The 22,545-nt window shown below is 40.0% G+C and overlaps 2 protein-coding genes across 10 annotated transcripts; both read right to left on the bottom strand.

Moving 5' to 3' along the window:
* Positions 1 to 859: 859 nt before the first annotated feature.
* LOC119900191 (tyrosyl-DNA phosphodiesterase 2-like) lies at positions 860 to 14,996 on the bottom strand. 6 transcript variants are annotated; one of them, XM_038714953.1, is made up of 7 exons: positions 14,911 to 14,996; positions 7,867 to 7,977; positions 4,083 to 4,211; positions 3,052 to 3,146; positions 2,286 to 2,404; positions 2,038 to 2,208; positions 860 to 1,525 (listed from the first exon to the last, which is right to left on the bottom strand). In XM_038714953.1, exons 1-7 carry the CDS (start codon positions 14,937 to 14,939, stop codon positions 1,244 to 1,246), a joined length of 936 nt encoding a protein of 311 aa, XP_038570881.1. In that variant the 5' UTR covers positions 14,940 to 14,996; the 3' UTR covers positions 860 to 1,243. The 6 variants fall into 6 exon arrangements, with proteins under 6 accessions (XP_038570881.1, XP_038570894.1, XP_038570886.1 ...); XM_038714966.1 differs by having other exon boundaries at positions 14,880 to 14,986; XM_038714958.1 differs by lacking the exon at positions 14,911 to 14,996 and adding an exon at positions 9,886 to 9,936.
* A 944-nt stretch (positions 14,997 to 15,940) lies between these two features.
* LOC119900221 (tyrosyl-DNA phosphodiesterase 2-like) lies at positions 15,941 to 22,252 on the bottom strand. 4 transcript variants are annotated; one of them, XM_038715013.1, is made up of 7 exons: positions 22,131 to 22,252; positions 19,508 to 19,635; positions 19,239 to 19,403; positions 18,454 to 18,548; positions 17,497 to 17,615; positions 17,249 to 17,419; positions 15,941 to 16,517 (listed from the first exon to the last, which is right to left on the bottom strand). In XM_038715013.1, exons 2-7 carry the CDS (start codon positions 19,603 to 19,605, stop codon positions 16,236 to 16,238), a joined length of 930 nt encoding a protein of 309 aa, XP_038570941.1. In that variant the 5' UTR covers positions 19,606 to 19,635; positions 22,131 to 22,252; the 3' UTR covers positions 15,941 to 16,235. The 4 variants fall into 4 exon arrangements, with proteins under 4 accessions (XP_038570941.1, XP_038570954.1, XP_038570933.1 ...); XM_038715026.1 differs by lacking the exon at positions 22,131 to 22,252 and adding an exon at positions 20,103 to 20,238 and having other exon boundaries at positions 19,239 to 19,367; XM_038715005.1 differs by lacking the exon at positions 22,131 to 22,252 and adding an exon at positions 20,103 to 20,238.
* Between the last annotated feature and the right edge of the window lie 293 nt (positions 22,253 to 22,545).

Raw genomic sequence — 22,545 nt, forward strand, 5'->3', positions numbered from 1 at the left:
GTAAAGTGACACACATTTTGCGCAGGAAAACATTTTATTTATGTTTCTTAATGAACAGTCTGTATGAGTTTTGAACACTGTGCTTAGCAATAAATCTTAAACCATTGGAAAGCTTGTTTATGTCCCTTTTAATTGGAGCCACATTTTTAAGGAACATGTTTTTGTGGGATTAGCAGCAGAGTGTGTCCGTTGCACCCTTGAAAAATTTGCCAAATCTAATCTGAACATATCCAATTTATCTTATTCTGTTCCTGATATAATTACCTGTCCAGGCTGCAGGAGGCATCTCCTCCTCTGAGGCACTTCCTCTGAGGCTAAAGGCCACTTTTGAGAGCTTCCCATATTTTTAGTTTCATTAACCTTAAATTAAATTACTTTTATTATTTTTTCAGATAATGATGAAGCATTTTATGCTTTCAGTTTTTGTACTTGGGTGGCTAAAGGTGCAAATTGTGTGAAATCCCAACTAGTGAAAACAAACGCTCCGTACAATCATTAAGTGAATAACTTAATATTGTTTATCTTTCCCAAAAATTACTTGCTATAATTCCATCAGAATTTCTTATTTTCATATATATATTTTTTTCTCTCCTTTATTTCTTTCTTTTTTGAAAAATGTAACATGGCAGCTTATTTCTTTCAAATAGTTTTAATTATACAGTCATAGTGTTACATCTATTCCAAAAACTGCTATAAACTGCGACGACAAGTTTTAGTTACTGTCAGTCATGACATAGTAGTGACTGTAATAAGACAATTTAACAATGTCCTAATATATTTCAGTCAGTCCATAAATAAAATGCACTACAACTCAATGTATATCGATGCAAAATGAATACCACAAGAATTAAACAACAAATAATATTTTTTCATGTTTTTAATAATATTTTTAATAGCAGTAAAATGATTGGACAAACAGCGTGAGCACACAGGTTAGAGCTTCTCTTTATATCGAGGTATCAGATCATGACGCAAAAATTACAAACTAATCTCGGATGAATCCAGGAGAACGCTTTCACTGTAGCGACAGAGATTGCACATTTCAATTCCCCACTCTGACGCCTTCACCGTTGTGTCCCTGAGCAAGACACTTAACCCCTAGTTGCTCCAGAGGTTTGTGACCTACGACATATAGCAATTGTAAGTCGCTGTGGATAAAAGCGTCAGATAAATGAATAATTGTAATAAATGTAACGAGAATTATAACGTACACAGAAAGGCTTTAACCTTGTTTTGTGTATTTCTACTCAGCAGAGAATGTACAGAGGATCCCCCAGTGATCGCTGGTGAAGCAGCCACACTTCAGCTTCTCCAGCCCTATCAAGGTCATGCTGTCGGGTTCCAGCTGCGGGACCCCATCTTTGGAAGCCCGGCGCAGGTAAAGCCGGTCGAAGCGTAACTGACACTTGAACTGAATTTCTCTGTTGGTGTTGATTGTGGTGTCCCATGTGTAGCGGCAATTCTCCGGCTTTCCCAGCTGCTCCCACACATCACAGACGCAGTCAGGAAGGCCAACTCTGGCCACCTAGCAGGTATGAATAAAAAGGTGGGCTATGGATTAATATTTAAACAATGTTTTTAAGTGTTATTATCTTCTTTTGCGGCTTTCTTTAACAGCTGAGTGGAAAAAATGCCAAGATACGAGGGAGGGGGGGATGAGGAATGACATGCAACAAAGGTCTCTGGCAGGTCACCTAAACCCGCAGGCCACTACTGTGCCCTGATCTGTTTTATCTTAATACAGCTGGAAACATGTTTGCTTTTTTAAAATGTAATTTATAACCCCACAAACTGCTATAGTAAGTTAACGATATGCTCCTTCATCTCTGAGGTAACGCCTGTAACAAGCTAGCTAGTTGAACATGATAAAGTTAGAGCAGATTGACTCCTGTGTTCTGGTTTTGGCTAAAAACTATTTTAAAACCGAGTATCTCTCTGACTACAACCTTCGCTCGGAGCCTGGAGCCTGCAGAAGAGTTGAGGAGCAGCAGAGGTCTTATTCTTTCAAACTTATTTTTTCAAATTAAAGAGGCAAACCTCAGAATCCCTCAGGTTGGCGTCTCCTCCAAACAGGACAGTGACATCATCAGGCGCCTCTGTCATCCTCTTCATCACCAGTCGCAGCTGTCTCATCCGCTCTGCCGCATTGGGCTTACAGCTCTCTAAGTGGGACGTCATCAGACAAAGCTTCTGGCCTTTGAACAGCACCTGATTTTGAAGGAGAGACCTTTTTTACGTCTCTGCACCAGGAACAGGTGACTTGTAGCTCATGGGTGTGCACAAACCTGAGCGACAAGCAAGTTCCTCATCATCCGGGTGGTTGGATAGTCGACTATCTCACTGTCCAGCAGTGTGATTCGAGACTTCTTCAGCATCATCCCGATGAAGTAACCCTCCTTACCACCTGATCAGCATGAGTGAACAGAGGAATAAAAGTGAATATGTATACTGTTTGAGATGGCTGTTGCACTGGACTGAACCACAAACTGTTCTCTGTGTTTTGGGTCCATCAGTAAAAATACACATGGGAGCGACAACTTGGCTACAACCAGTCACGCTCACAATGAAAGCGAAGAAGAGAGTTGTTTTCTATCCACTTAACTGCCTAAAAGAACTCTTAGGTATGTGGGAAAAGCTGATTAATGCGGTAAAGAGCTTCTCAATCCTTCACAATACAAGTTTAATGAGTTACCTGGAGTTGAAAAAGAACAGTTATTGATCAGGAAATGAACAACTAAGTCATGACTGCCCAATTTCCCCCAGACCCAACTGTTCTGCTCCTGCTTCCATAGTTTGACTAAAGTAATAATAGTACTAGAGTACAAACTGTACATGATAACGTTGGTTTGGACATGTGGAACAGTTGAGCATGTTTTTGTTGATGATAGGACTTCCTATATGTACATTTCGAGTAATAATTTGCTTGAATTTGGAACCCCTGGTGACGTGTATTAGGTGCCTGACCACTGGACGGCACATGGTGTTGAATCAACAACGTTTGACGAGTAAAGACCCAGAGCAAAATCTCTCCCAGAAAGGTTTCGTATGTACCTTCAATGAAGGTGTAGTTGTCCGCCAGACGTTTCTTCATGAAGCGGCTGTACGGTGGGATGAGCTCCTGAAGAAACACCACGTCAGGGGAGTGTCTATGTGGAGACAAATTGAAGAAGGAGACAGAACTTCTGTGTCAAAGGTCAAGACTGAACCTTAAAATCCCCATGATGTTTCAAAACATCAACAGAAACATTTCCTTTCCAGAGATTCATATTTTTACTCTTAGGTTTTCAAAGTGGGAGGCAGCAGGCTTCTCCAGGGCGGCTCCAAACTGTTTCATGGGAGGCTCAGTGAACAAATATTATGCTAGTTATTTCATTAGTTATCAAAAGGGAATATAGAACAGCCTAAATGTTTGTGATTTGGTGAAAGATATACAGTAGTTTTGGAGAATTTTACAGTTTTCCAGAGATTAATAAATGCCTTAGGACAGACCTTTATGATTTATTTGGAGTAGTCTGTGCTGACAAACAGCAATATTAGGCTGTCCTGGCTTAATTCTGTCTGTCAATGTGATCATATTACACAACCACGATCCCTTAGGCATCCACAACTTAAGCATAACTAACCAAGTAAACAGGGAGGGGCGCCTTTTGCATTGTTTGAGAGGAGGAACTGTAGAATATTTTAAGCTGGTGATGCTTAACACTTCCCTTTACGGTCTCCTTGTTTTTGTTTTTCTCTGCAGATTTTTCTGTAAAGCACTTTGTAACCTTGTTAAGAAAAGTGCTACATAAATTATGTTTATTGTTACTATTATGTATTTCAGCAGTACAGTCGTTCGACTTAAGACATGTTTTTAAGTCCTGCAGTGGTCTGAAAATAAAAACTATTAATACGCTGTACAGATTTAAATGTTGTGATAGTGAGCTCTAAAATTGACTTGACAACAAAGATGTCAGAATTTGGGGAAATCAAACTGAAACTATCTGCAAGGGTACATAGAAGAAGAAGCAAGAGAGAAAAGTTTGAGAGAAAAAACACAGACTCAGCACCCAGGCAGTAAGAGTGAAGAAGCACAGACTTACAAGGTCAGGTAAGAGCAGAGGCCTCTCGCTCTCTCAGGTTGTTCCTCTCCATCAAGCCCATCCACGTTCCAGGAGATCAGCGACAGTTTGCTGTTTTCTTCTACTTCTGATGGGTTTTCTGCAACATCACTGCAGACAGCAGGACTGTCCTGAGCCTCATTTGCAGGGCTCTCAAGTTTTATTAAATGTTTGGAGTGAGATAACGCGTGTTAGGGGAGGAGCCACTCAAATATTTGCAGCAGCCGCCCCTCGGCCCCAGCCAATTCTCTCAAGTTTTTACTAACAGTTAATTTAGATCTATAGTTTATAATTGACCCTAACAAATAGAAATGATAAAAATAGGTACAAACGTAGCCTATCAAAAATAAAAAGAGATTTGGCCCCAAACGAGGCCGACGAACAGCAGTGCTCAATGTATATCGTACACATAGGCCTACTGTAGTATTGTAGAACTTGCCCTTCAATTAGATACTTTAAAAAATAGGCTTTTAGAGAGTTTAAATGTGATGTTTTTGTATCATTTTAATTAATTAGTCATTTTTCATGTAAAAACATTTCATGGTTCCAGCTTTACAAATTTACAATTTTGAGGTTTGGACTGACAAAACAAGCATGCAAAGTGTCACGCAGGGCTCTCTCACTATTTTCAGAATTTATTACAATCGATTAATGGAGAAAATAATCAGCTGACTGATACTGAAAATAATCATTAATAGCAGTCTGATAAAAAATAGTTCAACCACAACCAACTACATTAATGCATGAGGAATAATAATCAAATGATATTATATATAGGCTAATAGTATAACAGTCATATGGGACATTTTTCTTTCTGCTTTGAGTAGGCTACTTTTATTTTTAATAGGCTACGTCGACATTTTCCTGCTTATAGCCTAATAACTCTGAAAAACTAATTCAGGGGGACCTTTAGTCATTACTTAAATATATACATTGTTGTGAAATAATATCAAGTTCTAAGATACTGTTAGACTTTTTACTTGTAATTGTTACTTTATTGAGCTTGGATGACACATATTATGCCTATTGATTCAATATACTATCATGACTTGTCAGTTAATCAAAAATTTATTTAATTTTAAGTTCTGTTAACGTAAAATACAATTTGTTGTCCTTACTCTGAAATTTGAGCAGTGTTGATAGTACCGTCTGTGTGCCGAGGTAAAGTTAGCTAGTAGCTGTAGCCTGTCACTGATTGAGTAGGCTTAAATGCCGGAGTAATAGCTGGCCAGGCAGCCAGGGAAAACATCTTGGCAAGCTAACTTATTATGGGATTACCCATTAGCCACCGCTCTGGGTTAGCATGTAGGCTAGCTACATTTATAAACTACAAGTAGCTAGACATGATTAGACTATGATTCAGATGAGAAGAAATACTAAAGAAACCTCACCAACACACAACTTAACTCTTGCAGAGATCAACTTAATTATTAAGTTCGTGTTACTTAGAAATGTGTTTTATTGTGGACAAAAAGCCTCTTGACCAAACTTAAAACATTATGTTGGATCAACTTAAATACTAGCATTCATGTTAACAATTATTAAGTTCATGTTACTTAGAAATGTGTTTTATTGTGGCCAAAAAGCTTCTTGACCTAACTTAAAACATTATGTTGGATCAACTTAAATACTTGCATTCATGTTAACAATTATTAAGTTCATATTACTTAGAAAAGTGTTTTATTGTGGCCAAAAAGCTTATTGACCTAACTTAAAACATTATGTTGGATCAACTTAAATACTTGCATTCATGTTAACAATTATTAAGTTCATATTAGAAATGTGTTTTATTGTGGCCAAAAAGCTTCTTCACCTAACTTAAAACATTATTTTGGATCAACTTAAATACTTGCATTCATGTTAACAATTATTAAGTTCATATTACTTAGAAATGTGTTTTATTGTGGCCAAAAAGCTTATTGACCTAACTTAAAACATTATGTTGGATCAACTTAAATACTTGCATTCATGTTAACAATTATTAAGTTCATATTACTTAGAAATGTGTTTTATTGTGGCCAAAAGCTTCTTGACCTAACTTAAAACATTATGTTGGATCAACTTAAATACTTGCATTCATGTTAACAATTATTAAGTTCATATTACTTAGAAATGTGTTTTATTGTGGCCAAAAGGCTTCTTGACCTAACTTAAAACATTATGTTGGATCAACTTAAATACTTGCATTCATGTTAACAATTATTAAGTTCATATTACTTAGAAATGTGTTTTATTGTGGCCAAAAAGCTTCTTGACCTAACTTAAAACATTATGTTGGATCAACTTAAATACTTGCATTCATGTTAACAATTATTAAGTTCATATTACTTAGAAATGTGTTTTATTGTGGCCAAAAAGCTCCTTGACCTAACTTAAAACATTATGTTGGATCAACTTAAATACTTGCATTCATGTTAACAATTATTAAGTTCATATTACTTAGAAATGTGTTTTATTGTGGCCAAAAAGCTTCTTGACCTAACTTAAAACATTATGTTGGATCAACTTAAATACTTGCATTCATGTTAACAATTATTAAGTTCATATTACTTAGAAATGTGTTTTATTGTGGCCAAAAAGCTTCTTGACCTAACTTAAAACATTATGTTGGATCAACTTAAATACTTGCATTCATGTTAACAATTATTAAGTTCATATTACTTAGAAATGTGTTTTATTGTGGCCAAAAAGCTTCTTGACCTAACTTAAAACATTATGTTGGATCAACTTAAATACTTGCATTCATTTTAACAATTATTAAGTTCATATTACTTAGAAATGTGTTTTATTGTGGCCAAAAGTCTTCTTGACCTAACTTAAAACATTATGTTGGATCAACTTAAATACTTGCATTCATGTTAACAATTATTAAGTTCATATTACTTAGAAATGTGTTTTATTGTGGCCAAAAAGCTCCTTGACCTAACTTAAAACATTATGTTGGATCAACTTAAATACTTGCATTCATGTTAACAATTATTAAGTTCATATTACTTAGAAATGTGTTTTATTGTGGCCAAAAAGCTTCTTGACCTAACTTAAAACATTATGTTGGATCAACTTAAATACTTGCATTCATGTTAACAATTATTAAGTTCATGTTACTTAGAAATGCGTTTTATTGTGGCCTAAAAGGTAATTCACCATACTAAAAACATTGGTTTGAATTAATGTAATTCTGCCAGCAGTCTTAACTTAAAAATTCTAGTGGAAAACGTTAACTTTTCTCTTAACGTTAATTTTATATTTTTGACCCAATGTTTTATTTTTTAGAGTGTACTTTTACTTAACTTTTTCAAAGCGGGGTAGGCCTAGACTATTAGTACTTTTATTAAAAGATCTGGATATAACTTAGTGTTCACCACTGGGTGAAAAAGCCAAACGCTTCTGGTTGTAAGAGACTGGAGAGTTTTTGTCTGCATCAGTAATAATTTAGCATGAGTTTGGCTACAGGATACTCCACAACACCAGCTGCTCTCACTAAAAGATTCGGCACCTACAGTGACCGCGCCCAACTTCCACTCACTCCGTATGTGCACGCGCATCCTAGTAACGAACGTGCTTGCAGCGTTCAAGCAACTTCGTTTCTGAACTTACTTCTCAGCGTGAGAAACACAAGGTGTGGCGTGTGAGCGTGTGAACTGGCTGAAATGCGCGTGTCTCACGGTGAATGCGTGAGACTTGAGAGCCCTGCTCATTGGTGCTGTTGGATTTGAACATTACTGTGTTAATGCATAAACAGCAGCATTAGACTACATTGAAGTACCTGCTTCCTGGAGGATTTTCCTCACCCTCCTTTCTGTTGGTTGTGCAGCTGGCTTTCTCCTCTGGTGACTCTCCTACAGCACAGACTTGCTCCATGTCAGTTTCAAGCTTTCTGGAAGATGAGTAGTAGCAAAAATATCAGTCATCCAAGGATTACAGCAGAGTTATGCTTAGTGTGACTCACATAAAGGTGTGGAGTTAAGATTCTGTCACGTGATGTGTAACTGAACATGTAGATAACATGTAGAGTAAACAAATGAAAGGCACACAAGCCACAAAGATCTAGCTGTGCCATCATAAATATAAATGGGCCGTAAAATAGAGAGGGCGACTGACTGGGGAGTTTATGCACCGTCTCAGGTGAAATACTGTGTAATAATCTGGCACTAAAGTGTAAATTAAACTAATTTAGTGCTCACCTGCCATCACAATACTGTCAGCCTTGAAGTGTTCTCAGACTGTGGAACTTGAATGTCTGAAGATATTATCAAGTAGTAAAAAGGTAGCAAATGTTATCAATGTATTGGTATTAATAAAAAAAATGTTAGTTTCTGTTAATACTTACACATGGTATTGATCTTTAAAGTAGTATTTTAATGAAGTTTTATAGGCTACAAAAACAAGCTGCTTTTTCAATGTTTTATCAGTAGCTTTAATTTTGATAGGCCAGAACACTCAGTGACAGAAAAGACTTGATGATGATGAATGTTATTATTGTCCATGTATCATAGTAGCAGGGTTCAGCCTATCCAATTAATTTATCAACAACCATAATCACAAATTAAAGCTGCAAGCAGCGTTGGGCGGGCCCTCGCACTTGTAGCGCGTCCGCGCGTGAACCGGCCGAGTTGCATATTCTGGAGCTCAGCCGGTGCGGCTGTGAATTTGTTACGCGGTTCCGACGCCGCATGAAGGTGCTATATGTCACTTCCTGTGTCCCCTATGTGGAGCTACATAGCACTTGCCGCTATGAATATAAATCGGTATTGGCGTGTAGATGTCTGCGGGGTGGGAGAGTTATCAAGCACGTAAAGTTTGTTTCAGATGTGAGCATGTACACTGAACAATAATGTACCCAAACAATAAAATAAATTCCTTTTATATTTCCCTGCCTTGTTGTTTATGTGTACATACAGAGGAAGAATGTGAGAACAGCACACATTTCATCGTTACTGTGTTTCTGCTCCAGCCTGCCTAAAAGAAAAGCGTTTTTGGGATTAAATGGACTTTTTTAGCTGCTGCAGTGCAGGATGAACTCAGAATAGACCCATTTCTCACCTTATTATTCTAAACCATGCAACGAAGAAGAAGAAATGCATAATAAATCCTGGGACAAAATCTGTCCACAAATACTGTACAGCATGTAGTCTAATGAACAAGACTTGTGTTATAGCTGACTTGGGCAGTGAAATGTTTAATTTTTTTAATTCATGTGGTCATAGTTGTCCACAACTCAAATCAGAATATAAGAAGAAATGTTTTATACCACCTCAAGAAGGCTTCCTATCAGAAAGGTAGGAAGGTATTTCAAATGTACAACTGCAGTACTTAAATCTAAGTAAAGTAATTTCCCTGACATTACTGTGTTACGCATGTAACAGGTTTTATACTTCCTGTGAGTATAATCCAATCAATCTTATTTTCATACTGTATATCCGTTGTGTAATTTGATAAATTGTGTTGTATGTGGTGCTCGCATCGGGTACTACTGAGACTTCATTGCCCTCTTCAGAGAAGACTCTGACTGCAACATGCGTCTTTGTAAAGAGAGAAACAGACAGAAAGAGTCTCTAACTCTGCCTGTCAGCTCGCTCTGCTCCGTTAAAACTGAATTTACCATACAGAATTGAATACGAGTGCACTCCAGATTTAGCTGCAGCCAGCTGACCGTGTGCTTCTCCCTATACCGCAGTTCTGTGTCCATGCATGCAGCAAACTGAAAGCACTGTCTGTCGGAGCGTCTACGTGAAAAGAGAAGGAAGACATTGCTGGTAGTATTGTCTTCAGAGTTGTTAAACACCTCAGCGCACTGAAGGAAGCCATCTGACTGTGTGAGGGGCAAGATCGTTGATGTCTGCAGGCAGAGTAGGAGCTCTCCTGTCTGACTGGTCCACCAATAGCAGAGAAGATGACCCCTTGAGACACAGCCCCTCCTCATTTGCATAATGAGGCAGAAATGCATACAAAAATTTAAAAAAGACAGGCAGAAATAAATACCATGGGTGAAAATAAATAAGGTAAATAAATACAAAGGAAGAATAAAACAGACAAAAATATTAAAACACACACATAAATAAATACATTAAAAAAATTAGTAATAAATAAAGTTGAATAAACAAATAAGGTAATTATAACAAAGGTGAATAAGTAAAGGCACTAATTAAAATATATACATTTATGTCTCCTTGTATAATTTAATTACTACCTACATTTATTTATTTACTTAATTTTTTTGTGTATTTAATTGGATGCTTATTTATTTATTGAGCATTTATTTATTTCTGTATTTATTTCTGACTGTGTCAGGATCGGTCCTCCATAACGGGGTGGGAGAGTTATCAAGCACGTAAAGTTTGGTTCAGATGTGAGCATGTACACTGAAGTTACAACAACTTCCTGTGTCATGGCGAAGACTTGATCTCTGACGCCACGCCACGGACACACCCATTGACGAAAACTCGCAAATAGCACAACTTTTCATCTTCAATGCCTTTAGAAGGCACAGCACAAATTTGAAGTCGGTCGGACTAAATCCCTAGGAGGAGTTCGTTAAAGTACGAAGTGTGTAAATCATCCAAAATTTGACGTAAAATTCAAAATGGCCTACTTCCTGTTGATTTTAGGGCATCGCTCCAAGAGGCTTTTTTGTGCGTCTGGACAAGATACACGTACCACAGAAAATTCGTGCACGTAGGTAAAACGTGCGGCGGGGGCTGCTTCGTTAAAAGTCACTTCCTGTTGCCAGCAGGTGGCGCTATGACTGTCTGTGAATGTCAGCATGTACATGTGTTCAGGGCGGGACTCTAATCCTACATGTACAGTTTGGTCCAGATGTGAGCATGTACACTGAAGTTACGACAACTTCCGTGTCATGGCGAAGAGTTGATCTTTGACGCCACGCCACGGACACGCCCATTGACGAAAACTTGCAAATAGCACAACTTTTCATCTTCAATGCCTTTAGAAGGCACAGCACAAATTTGAGGTCGGTCGGACTAAATCCCTAGGAGGAGTTCGTTAAAGTACGAAGTGTGTAAATCATCCAAAATTTTACGTAAAATTCAAAATGGCCGACTTCCTGTTGGGTTTAGGCTATGGCTCCAAGAGACTTTTTTGTGCGTCTGGACAAGATACACGTACCACAGAAAATTCATGCACGTAGGTAAAACGTGCGGCGGGGGCTGCTTCGTTAAAAGTCACTTCCTGTTGCCAGCAGGTGGCGCTATGACTGTGGGTGAATGTCAGCATGTACATGTGTTCAGGGCGGGACTCTCATCCTACATGTACAGTTTGGTCCAGATGTGAGCATGTACACTGAAGTTACGACAACTTCCGTGTCATGGCGAAGAGCTGATCTTTGACGCCACGTCACGGACACGCCCATTGACGAAAACTTACAAATAGCACAACTTTTCATCTTCAATGCCTTTAGAAGGCACAGCACAAATTTGAGGTCGGCCGGACTAAATCCCTAGGAGGAGTTCGTTAAAGTACGAAGTGTGTAAATCATCCAAAATTTGACGTAAAATTCAAAATGGCCGACTTCCTGTTGATTTTAGGGCATCGCTCCAAGAGGCTTTTTTGTGCGTCTGGACAAGATACACGTACCACAGAAAATTCGTGCACGTAGGTAAAACGTGCGGCGGGGGCTGCTTCGTTAAAAGTCACTTCCTGTTGCCAGCAGGTGGCGCTATGACTGTGGGTGAATGTCAGCATGTACATGTGTTCAGGGCGGGACTCTCATCCTACATGTACAGTTTGGTCCAGATGTGAGCATGTACACTGAAGTTACGACAACTTCCGTGTCATGGCGAAGAGCTGATCTTTGACGCCACGTCACGGACACGCCCATTGACGAAAACTTACAAATAGCACAACTTTTCATCTTCAATGCCTTTAGAAGGCACAGCACAAATTTGAGGTCGGCCGGACTAAATCCCTAGGAGGAGTTCGTTAAAGTACGAAGTGTGTAAATCATCCAAAATTTGACGTAAAATTCAAAATGGCCTACTTCCTGTTGATTTTAGGGCATCGCTCCAAGAGGCTTTTTTGTGCGTCTGGACAAGATACACGTACCACAGAAAATTTGTGCACGTAGGTAAAACGTGCGGCGGGGGCTGCTTCGTTAAAAGTCACTTCCTGTTGCCAGCAGGTGGCGCTATGACTGTCTGTGAATGTCAGCATGTACATGTGTTCAGGGCGGGACTCTCATCCTACATGTACAGTTTGGTCCAGATGTGAGCATGTACACTGAAGTTACGACAACTTCCGTGTCATGGCGAAGAGCTGATCTTTGACGCCACGCCACGGACACGCCCATTGACGAAAACTTGCAAATAGCACAACTTTTCATCTTCAATGCCTTTAGAAGGCACAGCACAAATTTGAGGTCGGTCGGACTAAATCCCTAGGAGGAGTTCGTTAAAGTACGAAGTGTGTAAATCATCCAAAATTTGACGTAAAATTCAAAATGGCCGACTTCCTGTTGATTTTAGGGCATCGCTCCAAGAGGCTTTTTTGTGCGTCTGGACAAGATACACGTACCACAGAAAATTCGTGCACGTAGGTAAAACGTGCGGCGGGGGCTGCTTCGTTAAAAGTCACTTCCTGTTGCCAGCAGGTGGCGCTATGACTGTGGGTGAATGTCAGCATGTACATGTGTTCAGGGCGGGACTCTCATCCTACATGTACAGTTTGGTCCAGATGTGAGCATGTACACTGAAGTTACGACAACTTCCGTGTCATGGCGAAGAGCTGATCTTTGACGCCACGTCACGGACACGCCCATTGACGAAAACTTACAAATAGCACAACTTTTCATCTTCAATGCCTTTAGAAGGCACAGCACAAATTTGAGGTCGGCCGGACTAAATCCCTAGGAGGAGTTCGTTAAAGTACGAAGTGTGTAAATCATCCAAAATTTGACGTAAAATTCAAAATGGCCTACTTCCTGTTGATTTTAGGGCATCGCTCCAAGAGGCTTTTTTGTGCGTCTGGACAAGATACACGTACCACAGAAAATTCGTGCACGTAGGTAAAACGTGCGGCGGGGGCTGCTTCGTTAAAAGTCACTTCCTGTTGCCAGCAGGTGGCGCTATGACTGTCTGTGAATGTCAGCATGTACATGTGTTCAGGGCGGGACTCTCATCCTACATGTACAGTTTGGTCCAGATGTGAGCATGTACACTGAAGTTACGACAACTTCCGTGTCATGGCGAAGAGCTGATCTTTGACGCCACGCCACGGACACGCCCATTGACGAAAACTTGCAAATAGCACAACTTTTCATCTTCAATGCCTTTAGAAGGCACAGCACAAATTTGAGGTCGGTCGGACTAAATCCCTAGGAGGAGTTCGTTAAAGTACGAAGTGTGTAAATCATCCAAAATTTGACGTAAAATTCAAAATGGCCGACTTCCTGTTGGGTTTAGGCTATGGCTCCAAGAGACTTTTTTGTGCGTCTGGACATACACGTACCACAGAAAATTCGTGCACGTAGGTGAAACGTGCGGCGGGGGCTGCTTCGTTAAAGGTCACTTTCTGTTGCCAGCAGGTGGCGCTATGACTGTGGGTGAATGTCGGCATGTACATGTGTTCAGGGCGGGACTCTCATCCTACATGTACAGTTTGGTCCAGATGTGAGCATGTACACTGAAGTTACAACAACTTCCTGTTTCATTGCGAATCATCGACGCCACGGACACGCCCATTGACGAAAACTCGCAAATAGCACAACTTTTCATCGTCAATGCCTTTAGAAGGCACAGCAGAAATTTGACGTCGATCCGACTAAATCCCTAGGAGGAGTTCGTTAAAGTACGAAGTGTGTAAATCATCCAAAAATGGCCATAAAATTCAAAATGGCCGACTTCCTGTTGACTTTAGGCTATGGGTTCTTGAGGCTTTTTTGTGCGTCTTGATACGATACATGTCCCCAGAAAATTTCGTACATGTAGGTTGAACGTGAACGAGGGGCTAATCATTTCCAATTTTCAAGGTGGCGCTAGCGAGTCATTTTGCCACGCCCATGTGCGAAACTTGTAGAATACGAAATTTTTCACCGGTTCTGACATGTTTGCAAATTTTGGTGAGTTTTCGAGTATGTTTAGGCCATGTCATTTGGGCCTACTTTGCAGAAAAAAAAAAAAAAAAAAAAAAAAAAAAAAAAAAAAATAATCCGAGCAGATTCAATAGGGACCTCGCACGGTCGTGCTCGGGCCCTAATAATGCAGCCTATTTTTTACAGTCATTAGTACCTACTATTATTTACATTAAAACGATAAACAGACTTAAATTAACATACTTTCCATAACGAACTACGCTGCGCACCGCATGACCGACAGTATGGCTGCTCTTCTCCACCATCAGCCACTATATTGCGCACAGTTTTGACTGGAACATGAACTCAGCTGTAGTGTAGCCTACTGCTCTGTACTGACTGCATCTTATTTGTTTAGTACAGCGATAATGTGCTTGCTACTGTGTGTGCAAGCCGTGCGTAAATTAATAACACTTTAATATTATACATAGAGGGCGGAATTACGGTCTCTCCATGAGCAGAAGTCTTTGATGGTGTAATAGTATAATAACATTTAACAAAATGTGCAAATGAGCACCTTCTGACTATTAGTGTGTTTGTGCTTGATTGTCTTGCGCCACCGTCACAGTGGTGTCAACCAAAACAATAAATAGGTACAACTAACATGCTCATCGTTGTTACAACTAACCCAGACTCTTTATTGCTTCTATAATAGGCTGCCACTAAAAGAAAGCATGACTATATGAACAAATTACCCTTATGTAACCGAGGCTGATCAGTGCTTACAGAGGGAGGCTCCGTTGCCCTGTAGACATTTTTCTCCTCCTCCAACATATTAGGTTTTACCGGAATCAATTTTCGACTTTCCTTTTATTCAAGCTTCACAATAAAAGCCCATAACCTGCGGTGAGTGCTTAACACACGGCGAAATCAACTGAGTCAGAGCATATCACCAAAATAAAATACCTTTCACTTATACATGTGTCTGTTTAGTTGTGTAATTATTTATTAAGCAGACTACATCATTTTAATTTGTAGGGTGTTATTTAGGTTGTTATACAACTAAGAAATTATTCTTGACACATCCCACTTTTCACAAAATATTTCAGTATATTGCAGATGAAGAGTCTTGCATATTTATTTCTTGCAACAAATAACAATGTAACTTGGGCGGTTGCCTTATTTTTGCACAGACCAAACCCCTATTTTAATAATGTTACTGTACATTAAACAACTGTATATATAACCTAATGTTTATCTGTTGTTATACTCTGCATACTTATCATATACATAGATTGCTGTTCATACTGTGCATACATTTGCACTCTCTATTCTCTAACTCTGTCCACTTATAAGTTTTTAATATAGTCACATATACTGTATAATATCGGTGTAACTCCAGTGTTCATATTGTGAACATAACTGCACTCATCTGTATATATTATGCACTTCTGGTTAGATGCTAACTGCATTTCATTAGCTCTGTACCCGTACTCTCATAATGACAAATAATGTTAATCTAAGCAGAAGTGGTCCTAAATGAAGAGTCAGGTCTCGGAAATAAACGGAGCCATAAGAGCCAGCTCCCTTGAAAGAGCAGTTTTCCCATAACTTCTTCCTGATTGGAGAAATTGGACATGCTACAACTGACCAGTACTGAAGTGAACTGTACAGATAGGAATGGAAACAAATTTAGTCCAATTTGGACCTTTACCTGGCACAAAATGATCCCTGTGGGTTTTACCTGTGTGTCAATCCAGTGATGAAATGCACTACAGCTGAATGTACTTTCAACAACTATTTAATAAACAAAGAATACTTTTTCATGCTTTTAATATTATTTAGTTTGGGGTTGTTGAAGCAGTAAAATGCCTGGACAAACAGCGTGAGCTGTTACATCCAGGCATCAGATCATGACGCAAAAATTACAAACCAATCTGAGATGAAGCCAAAGAGCAACTTTCACAGAGGAACCATCACTGTAGTCTGAACCCAGGCTTGTCACAGCTTGCACTCAAAAACATCAGTGTACAGACAGAGATTGTACATTTTGAGAATTATAACGTACACGGCAAGACACCTGAAAGGCTTTTAACTTGTTTTGTGTATTTCTACTCAGCAGAGAATGTACAGAGGATCCCCCAGTGATCGCTGGTGAAGCGCCCACACTCCAGCTTCTCCAGCCCTATCAAGGCCATGCTGTCGGGTTCCAGCTGCGGGACCCCATCCTGGGCAGCCGGGCGCAGGTAAAGTCGGTCAAAGCGGAACTGACGCTTAAACTGAATATTTTTGTTGGTGTTGACCTGAGGGTCCCATGTGTAGCGGCAATTCTCCGGCTCTCCCAGCTGCTCCCACACATCACAGACGCAACCAGGAAGGCCAACTTCAGTCACCTAGGATGGGATAGCAGGTATGAACAAACAGGTGAGCTATGGATTGATGCTTGAACAATGTTTTTTACACGGTCACCTAAACCCCCAGGCCACCGGTGTGCACTGATCTGTTGTTTTATCTTAATACTGCTGGAAATATGTCATCTCTCCTCAAAGGTGAAGTCATTGCTCGGACCTTTTAAAGTTGTGGAGTTTCTCAAAGAACAACATCCCAGCCAGCCTGGACCCTCACCAGTTTGCTTTCAGAACCAACAGACCCACAGAGGATGCCATCTCCACTGCCCTCCACTCTGTTTTCTCCACGTGAAGGCTGTTTGTGGATTTCAGCTCAATCTCCCTCATGAAACTGATCGGCAAACTTAACACTCTGGGTTTGAGGGTTACTCCTGGTGCCTACATTATCCCTAATGCAACTGTTTGGTCAGAGATTCAGGTGTGTTGTTCTAGTAGCGGCTTATGTGGCCTGTAGCCTTTAGCCTGCAGCAGAGATGAGGAGCACAGAGGTCTGGTAAGCTCACTTCTTTCTAAAAAATGTTCATCTCCACCCAACGCTAACTCAAGTGATCATCAGTCATTTCACACCGCTTCCTCTGAAGACACCAAAGGATTTAAACCAGTTTTAAAACATACGCAGTTTCACTCCCCCAACACCGGTGGAGTTCCCCTTTATGCAAAATAGGGGAAACACACTCGGACCTCTGAGAGGACACAGAAAACATCATCCGACAAACCTCATCATCCGTCAGGTTGGTGTCTCCTCCGAACAGAACAGTGACATCAGCAGGCGCCTCTGTCATCCTCTTCATCACCAGTCGCAGCTGTCTCATCCGCTCTGCCGCACTGGGCTCACAGCTCTCTAAGTGGGACGTCATCAGACAAAGCTTCTGGCCTTTGAACAGCACCTGATTTTGAAGGAGAGACCTTTTTTACGTCTCTGCACCAGGAACAGGTGACTTGTAGCTCATGAGTGTGCACAAACCTGAGCGACAAGCAAGTTCCTCTGCATCTGAGTGGTTGGATAGGCGACTATCTCACTGTCCAGGAGTGTGATTCGAGACTTCTTCAACAATATCCCAGTGAAGTAATTTATAGTTCCACCTGATCAGCATGAGGGAACAGAGGGAAGGTTTAAAATGCAAATTAAATAATATAGTACATGTGAATATGTTTACTGTTTGTTGTGTTTGTGCTGGCAATGGCATTAGACTGAACCACATACTATTCTCTGTGTTTTGGGTCCATCAGTAGACTAGAGCTGGGCAACAACCAGTCACGCTCATGTTTATTACCTCGTGAAACAGAAGCAGAGAGTTGCTTTCTATCCACTCAACTACCTAAACAAACTTCAGACTAAAAGCAGGAAATGCTGGTTGATGCGATCAACGGCTTCCCAATCCTCTATAAATTAAGTTTATGACTAGATATGGGGAACTAAAACCTTGAACTCTTCCGGTTTCCACACAAAAATTACTTCAGCACACCTTTGAGTTGACTTACCCTTTGACTCAGTATTCACATCCCTCCCTCCCCAAACCTCCTCTCCCCCACATCCCTCAGTTCCTCCCTCCAGTCCTTTAATCCATCCTTCTCACGTCATCTCGGCTCTCCTCCATACCCTGCAATAAACCATTCTGAATCTACATCTTTGCAGGCGTGGTTTTAACACTGGTTAAGCCATGAGAAACGTTCAGCTGTGGATCAGTGGAGCTTGTCCTTATTAACAACAAGACTTAAAGAGAAGAAAGAAACATCCCATTTGTACATTTCGAGTGATATTTTGCCAATAAAACACCAGGTGACGCATAATGGGCGACTGAACACTGAACGGCACATGGTGCTGAATCAACAACGTTTGACTAGCCAGCAGTATTTAGACCCAAAGCAAAATCTCGCCCAGGGCCCCAAAAAGCTCACTCCATCACTTTGTTGCATGCACCTTCAATGAAGTTGTATTTGGCCGCCAGTTGTTTCTTCATGAAGCGGCTGTAAGAAGGGATGAGCTCCTGAAGAAACACCACGTCAGGGGAGTGTCTACGTGGAAATAAATTGAAGAAACAAAACTTTGTGATGATGAAACACTGTTACCAGCTCATTGTTTGTGCTATTAAGATGTGACATTAAGAATGTCAGATACTAAAACTCGTGCTCAGAAAACAGGTGGATGCATCTCTGCAGGTAGCCTACAACATCTGTTCTGCCGAATTGTGCATCCACCTTTTAAGTTCCTTTTCCTACACATTGCTGTGCACATTGATCAAATGCGGTATTAACCACGTTTTTGGCTGGTTTGACTAGACAATGTTAATTTCATAGGCTACATTTAATAAATTTTTTTATTTAGCCTAACCATTACCCCTTAACACTCAGTACAGGACACATGAAATCAAACAGTGGAATCTGATGGTCTTTGGCACTGACAGAGCTCATTTGACAGCTGACATTAGTTTTTCCACTTTAAAAAAAATAATTTTAACTCTCTGAAATACTTAAAAACACATCGATCAAGAACAGAAAATACTACACTCTTAGATATATCGAGAGATTAATCAAGGAAACCTTGTACACTTCAGTGCTAAGTGTAATAAAATGACTCTAAACGTTCATAAAATATTAAATCAATTCATTTGTCACCGTTGATGAACTCCACAGGACTTTGCCGTAGAAATCATTACAATATCAGTTTCCACTGGGAGGCACAACTCGACACAACACCTTGCTTACGAGATCAAGTAAGAGCAGAGGCTTCTCATTCTCTCAGGCTGTTCCTCTCCGTCAAGCCCATCCACGTTCCAGGAGATCAGCGACAGTTTGCTGTTTTCTTCTTCTTCTGATGGGTTTTCTGCAACATCACTGCAGACAGCAGGACTGTCCTGAGCCTCATCAGTGCTGTTGGATTTGAACAGTAAATAATACAGAATTGATTACCGTGTTAATGCATAAACAGCATCTTTAGTGGATCACATTGCATTGGTTTCGGACAGGGGAACTACCTGCTTCCTGGAGTATTTTCCTCACCCTTCTTTCTGTCGGTTGTGCAGCTGGTGGTGTTTTCCTCTAGTGACTTTTCTACACCACAAAGTTGCCCCATGTTAGTTTTGAAGAGTCAGTTTCAAGCTCTCTGAAAGACATGTAGTAGCAAAGATACCGTGGAGTCATACTTACTGTGACTCAGCCCTAAAAAAGACTGCGGCACCTTTAAAACAAACACTCATCAGAGACAGAGACAACTGTTAACTCCGAGCTGAATCCCGCTGACCATGTGTCAAGAGGAATGCCTGCGATTGGTGGGCCAGAGTTTTTAACAAAGGACAGGAAACACTGGCCAGTTTCCCCAGCCGTGAGATATATACACACAGTTAAAGAAGCAGTAAGTTACTGCCACAAACACGCATGAGAATCCATTTAACAAGCTTGTTATTATTCAGAGTGGCACTGTTTAAAAAGGGCAGTTTCATGAATGATGAAATATAAACAGCTACTTCAGAGACGGAGCGCACAATGCAAGCTTATCACATCCCAAACAAGTCATCATTTAAGTCATGACAAGAAAACTGAAATGGTTACACACAAAATGCAGCAGCTCACCGGTGAAGATGTTGTTCCAGCAGAAATTGAGATACTCAAGTTTTGTCAAAATCAAAGCTTTAGTGATGAACTTCCAGCTCTTCAGGAAGGTGACACACTTAAAGGAAGCAGTCACTTGTAAAGCTTGATTTTGTTATGTAAGATGGGATTTTACGGGTCAGAGGAAGGTTGCATCAGTCTGCACTGCCAGCAGACATTAATCATCCTGTGATACTTCCTAAAGATCAACATGTCTTCATGTCGCTCCTCAGATATATTTACAAAGAAACAGGACATAGTGAGATAAGTTATATGCTATCCCGGGCTGAGAGAGAGATTCTGGATCCCACAAGCACACTCTGCTGTTAGGAAAATATTGCTGTGTAACATATAAAGGATTTCAGCAAAACCTGGAGAACAGAGGATGGGATAATTCTTAGAAATGTTCCTGCAAAAGGGCATTACCTAGATTTTCAACCCCACAGCTGGTTTGCAGTTTGGTGGCATCTGGGAGAGACTGATTCGTAATGTGAGGAAATTTCTCAACCAGATTCTGAAACAGCAACAACTTGAAGATGAAGGCCGTCATACATTGTTGTGTGAAGTTGAGGCAATTGTTACTGGCAGGCCGATAACCATAACTGTCAACATGGGGATTTGAAAATAAGGGAAATAATAAAGGACAACAAATAATCAACTTTATTAATAAGCATTTTTAATATATCAGACATTATGTACTTTAACTGATCCATCCAAATGCAATCCATTTTAGGGATATAAGCATTTAATCGCAAAGTGATTTTATTTTATTTCAGTTTTCAGAAAAAATTGTAAATGCTGCTTATTTATAGAGCGCCTTTCTAGTCTTTTCTACCACTCAAAGCTCTTTTACACACATCTGCATTCACACACATTCATACTCTGGTGGAACATCCACCAGGGGCAATTCGGGGTTCACTATCTTGCCCAAGGACACTTCGACAGGAAGGGGCAGACTTTCTTAAAAAAAAGGTTCAAATTTGAAGTAGATCCCTGCATATTTTGTGAGGCTGCTGGGGAGACTCTGGAACACATGTTCTTTTCCTGTCCCTTGTCCAAAACCTTTTGGTCTGATTTACATAATTGGCTGTCACTTAAGATTGATAATATTCCATCTTTTAATTTGTCACACATCCTCTTTTATATGGACAATGTAGATCCGCCTTTGTCTGATCTGGTGAATATGATTGTTCTCATGGGTAAATATCATATCCATTGTAGTAAGTGGAAATCTTCTAAGCCTTCCTTTTTGTGGTTCATAAATAATTTTAAGTTGTTCTTTTCATCACTGAAGAATGTTAAATCTAGTATAATTGCAAGAAAGATGTGTAGAGTTATATCCAGGCAATTATTGTTTTAACAATCTCCCCTTATTGCTGTACCGAAATGAGACCTTATTTTGTTTTCTATAGCCTTTTTACTATCTGGTACCCCCATTCTCCTTTCTGTTTATTCATTTATTTTCATTTATTTCCTGTGTTTGTAAGACTGGTTTTTGATTTGTACCAACTGATCTATGTTTTTTTTGTTCCCCATACGAGAGTGTTGTATGTTAATGTGTCATAATAAAAATAAAAATAAAAACAAAAAAAATTCGACATGCATGGAGGAGCCGGGGATTGAACCGGCGACCTTCCGATAATCTACATCCTGAGCCACAGTCGCACCAGAAAGAGAAAGAAAAAAGGAACCACACACGGACCGGACCGTAACCTAACAGGGAGTAACAAGTAATTTACATTACCTTATTACTAGCCTACTCCTACTCACACATTGACAAAAAACATGCAGGCATCAGCACTGTGTGCATCTTCAGATCAGTTAACAACACAAAACTAACCTCTTTGCCGTGTTTCTGTTGTACTGTGTGTGTTACCCAACAGGTCCGTTGGTCAGTGTAACATCTCTATTTCACCACATTACTACAAGCATGTTACCAACGAGGATTCACAACACACTTATCTCTAATCCTGGGAAACCAGCGTGTTATTTAGAGAAACATAAACCCACCTGCACGTAGAAACATAGAGGCAGAAAACTTTGACCTGAGTTCAGCTCCACTGCAGGATTCATTCTTCCCTTTCAGGGATTTTAAATCCTTTAAGCGCCATCTAGTGACCTCATTTTTAAACACCACCCTGCCACAGGAACAACAGGAATGACACTTTAGGCCCTATTTAAGACACAATGCCATTGGAAAAAAAAACTTCCTGTAAATAGGCCTACACAACATTTCTTACGCTTAGGTAAGCAACTCAGCTGCAACTACCAAATGCAGAAAGAACAGCTGTCAAAAATCGCTGAACAGGTTTATATTATCACTGCCCCATCATTAGGGCTAGAGTAGATCTGACTGTAATTTCATTTGTTTATTCCATTAAATGAATGTGTTGCTTGGATGTATTATTATTATTATTGTTATTGT

This window comes from Micropterus salmoides, unplaced genomic scaffold, assembly GCF_014851395.1.
Source record: "Micropterus salmoides isolate LMB-PRFRI ecotype aquatic unplaced genomic scaffold, ASM1485139v1 Ms_hic_scaffold_1, whole genome shotgun sequence".
In the NCBI taxonomy this organism is placed as follows: Eukaryota; Metazoa; Chordata; class Actinopteri; order Centrarchiformes; family Centrarchidae; genus Micropterus; species Micropterus salmoides.